This window comes from Silurus meridionalis, chromosome 16, assembly GCF_014805685.1.
Source record: "Silurus meridionalis isolate SWU-2019-XX chromosome 16, ASM1480568v1, whole genome shotgun sequence".
Classification (NCBI taxonomy): Eukaryota; Metazoa; Chordata; class Actinopteri; order Siluriformes; family Siluridae; genus Silurus; species Silurus meridionalis.
This window is the reverse complement of record NC_060899.1, coordinates 14211124-14223809: the sequence shown is the minus strand read 5'-3', so window position 1 is coordinate 14223809 and position 12686 is coordinate 14211124. Positions and strand designations below refer to the sequence as shown.

The following is a 12686-nucleotide window of genomic DNA, read 5'->3' as shown; positions in this document are numbered from 1 at the left end:
CCTGAACGCCCGAGCGCTGATACTCGGATCGGAGCGTGTCGGAGTTTCAGATAATGAGCGGCATTGTTTTTATAGCGATCGGATATTTCGCCTGGTATTTTCTTTCCCTAAAGACATTTTCCAGGAGAAGTGCGAACAGTTTAATAGGCGATTGAACGGATTTGGACGAGTGTTAAAGAGTTTTAAAGGGACAAGCCGGACTTTCCCCTTGCGGCCGGGTTTATACGATTATTTATTAGAGAAATGCTCTTAATGTTTTGGTGGTGAAACAAGAGATATTCCCAGTATCCATTTGAGATCATGGCCGAAGCGCGAGCGGAGGATGAAGAGGAAAGTTTGCGTGAGACGCGCGAGGCCGTCGGCGCGAGACGAAACCAGCGAGCGCCCAGTACCGCACCAGGTGAACTATTTCCGTTTCGCTTTTTTCTACTTATATTACAATATACAGGTGTCTCCGAAAAGCCGAACGGTTCTTTAAGTTACATGCAAATGTGTCCAAATATTTATATTTCGAACAATTATTCCAAATAATTCATGAAATTCTCTTTCTTTCTCTCTTTTTCCTGTCTTTTTCTTTCTCTCCGGTGTATGGAATGACCGGACATGCTTTCTAGACAATAAGAATATAAATAAATGCAATACATTCAACTCTTTACCATCATTAATATATACTTTATATAGACTTGAGTTACAATTAAACCCTGAGCCATGAACCCTTCAGAGTCATGTGACCAAAACCAGCAGTCATGTGATCAAAAATGCCCTCCAAGTCTCCAAGACATTGCTCCTATATGTTCATCCAGTTTTCTTGTCATTTGGTGTTAATTTTTTTTCTTATTATGTTAAATGATGATAACCATAATTTCTGACTGCTACTAGAACCAGTGGATTGCAGATGTACAGTTTTTGCAGTAGAGGATGTGTATAAAGGAATGACAACAACGGAAAAAACGTCTTTTTATTCATCGGTGATGACTTTACATCACGTTCAATTTACACGGGAATCCAAGTCTTGAATGATCTCCAGATGTTTTGTATTGACCTGGACTGAAAAATGGCTTTTTTCCCATCATTGAATCCTTTTATTTCATGCATTGCTCTCATAATTTGGCCACTCTAGATAATATTGCTTCTGGACAAGGTGTGTATGTGAACAGAAAAGACCGCATGCACAATATTGAAAGACCAATGCCCAGAAATAAAGCCAGTCCATATACAACTGGTAATAAGTCAGTGGCAAGTCCAAGTCCAGGTCGATGCGAAACATTTCACTGTCACATTAAGGCTTAAATTCCTGTGTAAATGTATATATAGTATATATGTTTAAAGATAATGTGCGTTATCGATTTATCCGTGAAGCGTTACTGTAAAAGCTAGCTCCACACAACTGCACCTTAAAGGTGAGCATGGGTGTGGCCAGATGTTTTAAAGTGAGGTGGCTGGAATTGAGCTGAAATATATATGGTTATAAACCAAACAAAAATGTAGGTGTGAATTGTAAAATGGGCTTTGTTTCGATCCCCCTGGAGCTGCTACAGTCATAAAATTGTGCTGGTTGTGCTGCGAGATTCTTTGACACACAGTCATTCAGTTATTTTGTAAATGGCAGTTGAGACGTTTGTACAGTTCTTTCTCCTGCTTCCTGGCTTTCTAGTTAGGGATTGAACCAGTGAAATAGTGTGCAGTGGTCATTTTTGTAGTTTCTTTCATGTTCTTGATTAAACCTCTGGCTAATGGTAGTGGTTACAGTTATTACAGGTTACAAGTTATACTACACTTGGGCTCGAATATGGTATGAAAATGTCGTGTTGGTTAATTTTAGGTCCGTTTTACATTTTTTACTTCACATCTGCTGAAATCGGTGTATCTTGTATCTCCATATTGGATAGTGTGTTTGATGAGTGTGTGTTTGTGTTTAGATCGAGCAGATAGGAACAAGCCTGAACACCGCCAATCCAGGTAAGACAGAAAAAACAGTTTCCACTAAACTTACTGTCACTGTTGGTTTTGATAGTGTGTGTGTGTGTGTGTGTGTGTGTGTGTGTGTGTGTGTGTGTGTGTGTGTGTGAGGTTTTCTAACCTCCCCTCCACAATCCAAAATCCAGAGAGCTTCAGAAAACCCCTGGTTTGAGTTTCTGGCACTTCTTGCACTTCTCTGGAATGAATCAAGACACTTTTCAAGCTGGAACAGTAGAAAGTCTTTAGTTAGAAGTAGAAGGTGTAGGAGGAGGTTTAGTAGAAGGTCTTCTTTGCTTGTAATACTTGTTGACTTAGGTCAAGAAAAACAAGGTATGGGGTTGTTTGTCGTAACAGGATAATTGGTCATGTTTGGATTCACGTCTGGTTTTCTGGCCGTGTCGAAGCGGGTCGCGGGAGAGGTGTATTTTGTCTGAGAGAAGCACTTACGTGTTACATTACATAATGCTCAGGGATTGTAGGTGCCAAGCTTTAGATGGGTTTTCTGGGGCAAATAGGGAGATATAATACCTTCAATTATAAGAGCTAAAATAGTTAGATTGAAATACTGAGAGAGAAAATAACCTGCTTGTTCTAATATTAATAGACAAGGTGTTGAAAGTCTGCTTCTTTAGATTTATAAAAAAAGAACACGCCTCATCTTGTTCTAACTTGCTCCTGCTATGATGGATGAAGACAACCATGCCCTCAGGATCCTCTCCTTTTTTTATTATTTCATCCAAAAAATAAATTTTTTTAGCTTGTCTGAGGAGAAAGTAAATCTACAGTTTGACCCTTGAGACTAATGAAAATGCCACTCTTGAAGAAATCATCAGTATTAACAATTACACCACATTTAGTATCAGCTGGTTTGAAGGGTCCATCATACAAGTCTATATACATAATGTAGGAATGATACAGTAGTGCTGTTGTGGTTATAGAACAACACTTTCTCACTTAAGGAGACTCGAGGCGGCTTTAAGGTATGAAATGGAGTGTCGGGAGCGCGAGAATCCAGCAGTCGCTGGTGGAATGTCGGGGTTGGATGGGGAATTTTGGTGTGGTCGGTCACTTTATGATGGAAATGTTTTTCCCATTACTCAGCATAAGCCCAAGTTCCAGCGAGGAAAACAAAGTTCACTCCGAGCAAATGAGTCACAGCTGGAAGCACTGAAACGGATAATTGTGCTCATGCTCTAAAGTAAACTCCGAAGCAGGAATGGGAAAACGAGTTTCACGTAGAACTTTCTCTTTCTGTTTCAGCACTCAAGGCGCGCTCTCGTCCATCAGGGCTGTGATAAAAAGGAGTGAGTACGCCTCTGGGGTTTTTTTAGCGTTTGCGACACAAACGCTTATTTTGTGTTTTGATGTCTTCTTTTTTTCCTCTCTGACATTTTTTTAGCGTCCACCAGAACGCCTGCTCCGACTGATCCACACAGGGACAGACGGTGAGTAAGAAAAACATTATTGCTTTAGGTACAGAATTGTGTTTGTATTTATAAAGCGCTTTTTATTTAGCTTAGTATCTCATGTGTTGTTGTGGAACTCGGTAACGAGTGCGTGCTGAAATATTAATCTAATCAGTATGTCAGGAATAAAACACAGTGGGGAGTGTTTATAGGGTAAAGGGAAATAATCAGTGATGTCATAGCTCCAGTGCAGGAAGTTCATATACTATAACAGGACGCCCTGTAGTGTTTTCATTTTTTGTGTTATATTCGGTTAATGTTTCCTTACAGTTACTAGTGCACAGGGAAACCTGAAAGCCCTTTGTCCAGACTTTTGTATGACCCACGTACTGAAACTGGAGACTCCTTTCCTCCAAAAAAAACCCCAAAACAATAAAATCACCACTAGGGTTGAAAAATTCCTGGAAACTTTCCACGGCATTAACGGGAAAATATGAATAAACTGTTAATTCACAAAATTGCAAGTTAGCCGACTTAAATGTAGTTGAAAATAAAATCTTGCAGGATAATTTAGGTGAAAACAACCCAATGTAATGCAGTTTCAGTTTAATTTCTATCCTGCACATTCATCAATTACACGCACACAGCACACTTACTGCAGGGCCGCAGGAAAATTGGAGCCACAGTCCGAAGATTTCATCCATTCAAGTAAGTGGTAGTGGTAGCTCAGTGGTTAAGGTGCTGGGTTACTGATCAGAAGGTTGGGGGTTCAAGCCTCGGGTATCGCCAAGCTGCCGCTCCTTGAGCAAATCCTCTGTGCTCCAGGGGTGCTGTGATAAAGGCTGTTGTATTCTCGGTTTGTTTATTATTCGGACAAATATATTTTATCTATGGTATTAAAGTTTGCCCAGCAAATACCAGAATGTGTTTATACAGTGTGTATATAAATGTGTGTTAAATGTGTGTATATGTATAAATGCAATTTGGGGCTATTTCATTGACAATTTATAAGGTTATCTAGCTCAAGCTGTGATGCTCTTTCTTTTACCTTTTACCAGGTTTCATGCAGAAGGAACAGTACTGGTCAAAAGTTTAGAGACTTTAGTAGTTGTAATGTTTTTGATGAGTCTCTTATACTCATCAAGCCTGCATAATTCTGCTTATAATTAAATCTTTAAAAAAAAATCTGTATTCGTTTGCCTCCATATCAGCTCATGACCAAACAAACACTTGTATGTTACACTTGTATATAATACAGTTGATATTTTTCCCAAATTTCTCATCAATTGCTATAAATTCCTGATGTTTTTATCTTGGAATCTTTCCCAAATTCCCAGCAGTGATAGCTTGGTGGTGTTGGGATTTGATCTCACAACCTTCTGATCAGCAGTCCAACATCTTGAGCCCAGGGAAATCCAATATTAGGAAGCCACTGGAGCATATTGGTTTAAGGGCCTTGTTTAAGGGCCCAAGAGTGGTGGTACTGGAGCTTAAACCCCCAGACCTTCTGATCAGTAACCCAGAGCTTCCACTTTCCCCTTTCAATCGAGCCACACTATAAAATGATCCGGTATTAAATATCTAGTCATCTGTATGATCTTTTCATTCTGCAGGCGTCCTGAGATCACTATTCTTGCAGCTGAACCTCTGGCCACAAACTCTTGGTTCACAGGGGCACCTGGGTCATTTCCCCCTGCACCTCCTCCCCCTGCTCAGCCATCTTGGTCTGGCTCTGTTACAGTACAGGTAAGGAAAGCTGTAATACCGGTCTTTTTTCTCAGTTGATGAAACCATGACTAAGCAATAAAAACACTGACCACAACAGGGTTGGATTCAAACAGTTTCTTACAAAAACCGGCTGATTTTTGTTTTTTTTTCCCCAGCTTCCACCACCATCATATGAACAGGTGATTAGAGAAAAAAGTCGGGAGCAGAACACCCAGACTTCCTCTGTCGCTGCTTCCTCCTCCTCCTCCTCCTCCTCCTCCTCCTCATCGCCGTCCTCCTCGTTATCATCAAACTCGTCATCCTCCGCTCCACCACGTCATACCACCACCATCGCCACACAGACCGACCCTGAGACGCTCGAGCCTCAGAGCTGTACCAGACCCCAGAGTAAGTCTTGCACCATTTCAAAACTATTTGAAAAGGTTTTGGGTTCATGATAATTGTTGTAGAGCATCAGAAACCACACAAATCTAGTCGAGCTGAGAAGACTATTATAAAGGTTTGTACAGAATGCTCTAAAAAAACAAGCTTCACGCATAAAAATCCTTGCGTATTCAGCTACATACTGAGCGAAAGACAAATTGTGTTTATATTTTAGCTGAAACCCAAACTCGAACCAAACGTGTTTGTTTTTGTTTTTTTCTCAGTGCGCCGGCCCCCAAAACCACCTCGTCCGTCCCTCCCACTCGCTCCGAAACCTGCCGAGCCAGTCCTTATGCACATGCACTCTTTGATTGAACTAGACGAGCCTGATCCCTCCTGTTCCACACACACTCCAACACACCCTCCTGGTGGAGCTCAGACTCACTTCACTCACACACTGGAACCCTTGACTCCCATCACTGCTGACTCCTCCAACATTACTCATAAGTCTCAGCCGCAGGTCCCAGTGAAACAGGAGGTTATGGGACACCCCAGGCCACGGCCACGCTCTAAAGCCCTACAGCACTCAGTGATTAAAGAGGAGCCTCTGGATCAGCCAGAAACCAGAGAGGTCAAAGTCCAGACCTTGGTGCGCCTTAAAGACAATGGTACAGAGAGTGTATTTTCCAGTTTTACTGATAATTCTTTAGACATCGCATCTAATAAGTACTTCCAGGACCTGTTAGACGTCTTTGGCTACGATAAACAGGACGACCGTATTAATGAAATGGAGAAAACTGAGAAGAGTGTAGAAGAGGAAAGCGTTTCTACTGAACGCTGTTTGGATTCCACTATTGTGTGTGAACCTTCAGAAACGAAAACAAGACCAGAACCACGACCAAGAACCCAGAATCCCAAACCGCTTGTCACTGCAAAACCATATAACCCAACACCAAATGTGGAGGACACCAGAATTCCTTCAGAAGAACAAAATAAGCCATTGGTTCACCCAGTTCCTGCTCCTAGACCCCTCGTGAAAAAATTACCCGTATCTCAGCAGCAGGGTTCCTTCGAAGTAAAAAACGAGCCCTATCGACTTCGGCCACCTCCCAGACCTCCTTTAGCTGCTCGCAAGTCTGGAGCTTTTACTCAGGAAGATGTAGTTCAGCCTGGAGAAATGCCCTTTAACTCCTCAAGAAGGAAAAGTTCAGAAGATCAGGACTCAAGTACGGCTGCTTCTGGGAAGCCTGTAGTACTCACATCCTCCAGCAGAGGCGGGGAAAAATGTAAGCATGTGCTTCTTGGGTGTTTTTAATGTAAACTTCTATTATCGCCTTGACTCTTTTGGCTATTTTGGATTTAATTTTGACTTTCTGAATTCTGATCCTTGCATTTAATGTGCTCAGGTCCAGCTAAACCGCAGTCCCAGAGGAGGTTACAGCCCCCAAAACACACTCCTAAACACACTCCTGCACAGGTATATTATTTTTTTCCTTTTTGCTACTTTTCTTTTGTTATTGAGAAATTCTTATAGCCTTGGGCATCTTTGTGGAGCGCAACAATTCTAATTCTCTAAAATCCTCAAAGAGTCTTGACCATGAGGTGCCATGTTGAACATCCAGTGGTCAGTATGAGAGAATTGTACAAATTTTATGTGTATTTTCAGGATGCTGTCAGTGCTGCAACTGTAACCAAATCTGGCCCATCACCACCACATCAGTAAGTCTAGCACACTTTTTTTTTTTCTTTTTACATTTAAGTGTTTTATAAAGTTCGTGTAATGTGTATGTGCTGCCTGTTGTTATAAAGTACTGATTAGTAAGCAGCTCTGTCCCCTTTTTAGCTGATCATTAAACTATTCCTAATCCTTCACTCTTGCTCTCTTTTCTATGATAAACTCTGTATTTTTATGTAGCGCCAGTGAGGGCAAGCCGCTTCCTCTGCGTCCGCCGCCAATCAAGTCGAGCAAATCCGCAGGTTCCTCTACGAGGGGAGTCAAACGAGGGCCACTGCTGCCACCGAGACCAAAACCTGGGCATCCTCTCTACAGGGAGTATACGGTAAGTCCTGCTTCCTTTAATATAGCTTCAGAAAGCTGGGAGGAATGTCATATTTTCTAGTTTAAGAGATATATGAACAGAGGTGTGTGTGTGTGTGTGTGTTGTAGAGCAAAATCCCTCCAGTTAACACCACAGAAACCCCCCCTAGCAGTGATCCTGAAGAATCCTATTTGCAGGTAATTACATGAAACATTCCCACAGACACGTTGTAAATATCAGATGTGTGAAAGTCTGTTCTTGTGCCTCCTTTCTACAGAAGGAGAACCTTCTTGTTTTTCTCGATGCCTCATCAGGACCAACCAAGACACCAGGCATTCCAGGAGTTGGAACAGGTCAACATCAGGATGAACCGCTGAAGAAAGAGCCACAGACAGTGGTGCAGCAGCCTGAGACGAACACCAGTGTCAGGTTTATACCGCTTCATCTATTTCATACACAACCTCCTTTTGTATCTTTCCATCACCTCCTTGTAATCCTTTTTTGCTCTTCCATCCTTATCCTCAGGTATCGAGCTCGTTTCGCGTTCGACGGCGATGACGGCGAGCTGACGTTGCGTGCCGGCGATGTCATAACGCTCACGGAGAATGTGAATGATGAGTGGGGGCGTGGCAGACTCAACGGACGCACGGGGCTCTTCCCTTTGAATTTTGTCGAGCTCATTCAGGAAAGTCAAGCGGAGATTTTGACACTTGAGTCACCAGGTACGCAATGATGTTTTATGCACAATACAACATGGCGTTAATGGATTTTCTAATCTGCATATCCCTGATTTATATTCAGTGCACTTTCTAATACATTGTTTCCATAGCAACTGCTTCTGAAGGGACTTTGGGGCATTGTATATAAATCCTTGAGAAATTTTTTTTTGGTTAGAGTTTTTCATTTAGCATTTTTTAAGGAAATCTCCAGTGTCAACATTGTGGTCAATACAGTTACTGGTAAAAACTGTAATAGAAGAAGAGTGAGCCCTTTGGGGCATGCTGTTATTGGAAAAGTGTCAACATTGTGGTGGTAAATGCCCTCTGCATAATCATTGATCCTCGACATTGAATTTTGATTCCATTCGTATTAAAATGCTTGATTTTTTGTCTTCTGTCTTCCTGTAGACCCTGCCGTGTGTGTAGAGGAAGGGCTGACGGGTCGAGCGCTTTACAATTTCACTCCCGAGTCTGAGGATGAACTCTGCCTCAAGGTGTGTGTTTGTGTTGTTTCCCATTGTTTTTGCCTGTGTTTTCCCGACTAGTTCTAGACCTCATTACAGCTTCGACATGATCTCATTACATCTCATGAATCATCCTGACGGTTTGTCCAAGTCCAAGATTAAAATCAATCCGTGGCTGTGAAAGGTTTGAAGAATCCCTCTCTTGGTGGACGTACTGTACATTTTATATTTCCGGAAAAAAATCATATATAGTATGAACCCAAAGAAGTAAAAAGTAAAGAAAAGGCAGTGTTACAGATGATATTCAATTGGTATTTTTGGATATTTGAAGGTGCTTTTGACTTGTCATATGTACTTTATAGCACAGTGAAATTATTTTAGTAAGCTGGGGTCAGAGCACCGTGGTCAGCAAAGATACAACACCCCTGGAGCACAGAGTGTTAAGAGCCTTGCTCAAGGGCCCCAAGCATGACAGCTTGGTGATACCGAATCTTAACCACCCAACCTTCTGATCAGTAACATATATTCATAACCTCTGAGCTACCACCTCCCCAGCCCTTAAAAAATATTTAATGGCGTCTTATTCACTATATATGCTCACTGATTAGGTTATAACAAGTCTCAGGAGAAGAGATGTACACCGACCAGGCATAACTTTATGACCACCAAAAGGTGAAGTGAATAACACTGATCCCTTCATCATTGCACCTGTTAGTGGGTGGGATATTAGGCTGCAAATTATAATTTTGTTCTCAAAGGTAAGGACTGGGTCAGAGCATCTCTAATACTGCAGCTCTTGTATGATGTTCCTGGTCTGCAGTGGTCAGTATCTATCAAAAGTGGTCCAAGGAAGGAACAGTTGTGGGTTAATGCTCAGGACTGTTTTGGCAGCAAAAGTTATGTTATGCCTGATGATTGTGTACTAAGTGCATTATATGAGCAACAAAACAGCACTGTGATTCATTCTCTAAGGAAAATAAATACCATTTTATAATGGTTATATGATGACATGGATTCATTCGCAGCTCTTTTGTACCACCTTTCATATACAGTATCAATATGTACATCCACTGTAGGGACAAAAGTACCAGGACACCTGAATTTACTACACTGCACACAAGGCCTCCTCATCAACCTGATTTTATGAACACCCTTGTGGCTAAATAAACACAAATCTCCACAAGCACAAAAACATAGTGAAACATCTTCCCTGAAGAGTGAAGGTTCTTATAAAAGCAAATGGGGACTAGATGTAGAATGTTAAAAAAACATGCTCTGGTGTCCATAAACTTCTGTCCATATTGTCTATCCTTGGTATATACTGGCATCTATGTTGCTTCACAGTTTGTCTGTTTCTAATTGAGTGTTTTTCTCGGTGTGTTTGTGTGCACGTTGAAGGTCGGGGACGTCGTGTCCTCCCTGGAGGAGGTGGACGAGGAGTGGTTCGTAGGGGAATTTGCCGGCCGACGTGGCATCGTCCCGAAAAATTACATCCAGGTGCTTTAAAACGAGGTCAAGATGGACACGAGGGCGAATGTTTACATGCGGAAAGTAAAAAGTGACGTGGTTCGTACCCTCGGCCTACTGCTACTTTAACGAACTCCAACACAATCAAGTAGAGACTGTAGAGGGCCCATTCCTCACTCACTGACCGGTTTGTCTATTAATGTGTTTTATATCCATCCCAAAGCCAAATGACCATGTTGTGTTGGAGTTTAATGTAACTGGACTGTGAAGAGAGCTTGAGATTTGACAGACTAACACTAGATTTTTAAAGCTTTTAGATGTAATAATGATTTGGCTTTTTACGAATTAAATTTTTAAAAATTTTTAATTTAATTTCTTCCCCCTACTGTACTGACACTGTGAATAATGATTTCCCACTGATCTCCTTAATAGTATGGTACTTTTTACACTATGTGGTGAGAAAAACCCAAAGAATCCTAACCCCAGAATGAATCCAGATAAATTATTATACTTTGTGAGACTGGTTATAATCACAAAGCCATGAATTCACTCATTTCTTTCTCTGCAGAATCGTATACTGAGGTATTATAAGTGCATGAATCACTTAAAAACATGTCATATGTAGAGCAGCTGGGAAAGCGCTTTGTTTTAAAGCTCTTCATTTTCCTGTAATAAAATCTTAGTCACAATGTAAAGATTTCGAATGTTTAAAACACCTTTCAAAATGCATATACAACTGTGACACAGGAGCATAAATATGAGGTACAGTGTGTGAAAAAACATTTTCATGCAACCTGACGTCATGACAATTTGAGAGAATTATAATCCTTATCATTTTATAATCCTCTCCTCACTATATATAAAGGTAAAATGGTTGGTAATTGGATTTTATTTGTAAAGCGCTTGTCCCAAAGCAGCTTTACAGAATGAAATGGTTTATGGGCATCCATTTTAGCATCACAAATTAATCTCTTTAAGTTGATCTTCAATGATTGAGAAAGTGGTGATGCTGGCAAAGAAAAACTCTCTGAGATGGTATAAGAAAGAAACCTTGAGAGGAACCTGATACAGTTCCATCATTGTTGAGGCTATTAACTGTTTACTGATGGGCACATCAGTGTGAACATTTTTAAAACAAACGAGGGCAAGATGTAGTGGCAGATATCAGAAGGACCTCGGGACCTCAGTACTGTCGACGAAGGTCCTTTCTCCAAGTTTTATCGGATAAAGGATCATTGCAAACTTTAAGAAAGAGCAGGTGAGTTTATAAATGTGTAAAGTACACATGCAAACGTTATATAACTCAATAGCACATCCTAGTCAGAACTGTCTGCCTCCTACTGGTTCAACAAGTTCAAGTACACAGAAAGAAAGACTTTGAGTCTAATTTTAAGGGTTTTTTAATTTGTACTGATGGCTGGTTTGCAATGTGCAGTCAGGCTGCATATGTGATGTTCAAGTTGTGAGTTTGTGCTTCATCTACAGTAGTCAGCAGGCGGCTTAACCAGCTGAATGGTCACAGCACCTCGTGTCAGTATGTAGCTACATGATTCTGATATCACAACCAAATCCCATTTATGCCATTGCGTTGTTGTACCCCAGAAGCCTGAATTTTCCAGTCATATGCGGCTCTTCCACAAACTTTTACCTCAGTAACAGTTACTACAGAATAGTGGACGATTATAGTACAAGTGCAGTGATCAGCCATAACCTTAAAACCATACACCTAATACTGTGTAGGTTCCTCTTGTGTTGTCAAAACAAGCTCTGAGCAGTCATGGTGGTGTAGTATTATCATGATCCTCAATCATAGTCTCTGTAGCATGTCTAAAACAAACCCATTCTTAGGGCCCAAGACTTAATTGAATTCAGTTCACATTGCATCTGGTATATTCCTGTAATCCTCCTGGTTCATTGTTCTTTTGGACCACCTGCATTAATTAAAATACAGTATACCGTTTTAATAATTCTATACACTTCAAAATAATTGCATTTTCAATCTACTATCTAATATCACTAAGGGTTTGTGTGTATTTGCACATTCCTTACGTAAAAGCATGCAATATTTCAGTAAACACTATTTGTTGCCTTACTAATCAATGTGGTCTTTTTTTCTACGTATTATTAAACACGCCCCCAAAAACCCCCACAAACGATCATCCAAAGTGCCCAAACTTTTAATAGGGGCCACATAGTTTTTCCTTTCTTTTAATGGTGGCCTGGTCAGTCTGGAACAGAAAATTTACACAGACTGGTGTGACTTATTGTAAAGATTTTATGATTTATAATGTATTCATTATGCCTCCTAATGCTAGTTTTTATTATGCACTATACAGACAAATGAGCATTACTTTTCAAGATCTATACAGCCTATTAATAGAACATTATTACTCATTTTTTTCATATGAATTGCTATTAAAATCAAAACATTTACTTATGCATATGGTTGGTGGGTAAGTCTAACAAACAATTAGGCAACATTAATAACTAGAGGTCGACCAATAGCGGATTTTTTGCATTTTACTCTATTTTCTTTTTTAA

The 12686-nt window shown here is 40.7% G+C and overlaps 1 protein-coding gene across 1 annotated transcript; it reads left to right on the top strand.

The window, feature by feature from the left end:
• Window positions 1–2: 2 nt before the first annotated feature.
• wu:fy63c09 (uncharacterized protein LOC797544 homolog) lies at window positions 3–10840 on the top strand. The gene is made up of 15 exons (XM_046869563.1): window positions 3–400; window positions 1920–1959; window positions 3220–3263; window positions 3359–3404; window positions 4979–5111; window positions 5249–5480; window positions 5741–6742; window positions 6863–6933; window positions 7123–7175; window positions 7372–7516; window positions 7624–7692; window positions 7773–7924; window positions 8021–8217; window positions 8623–8708; window positions 10077–10840. Exons 1-15 carry the CDS (start codon window positions 301–303, stop codon window positions 10182–10184), a joined length of 2478 nt encoding a protein of 825 aa, XP_046725519.1. The 5' UTR covers window positions 3–300; the 3' UTR covers window positions 10185–10840.
• Window positions 10841–12686: the final 1846 nt, after the last annotated feature.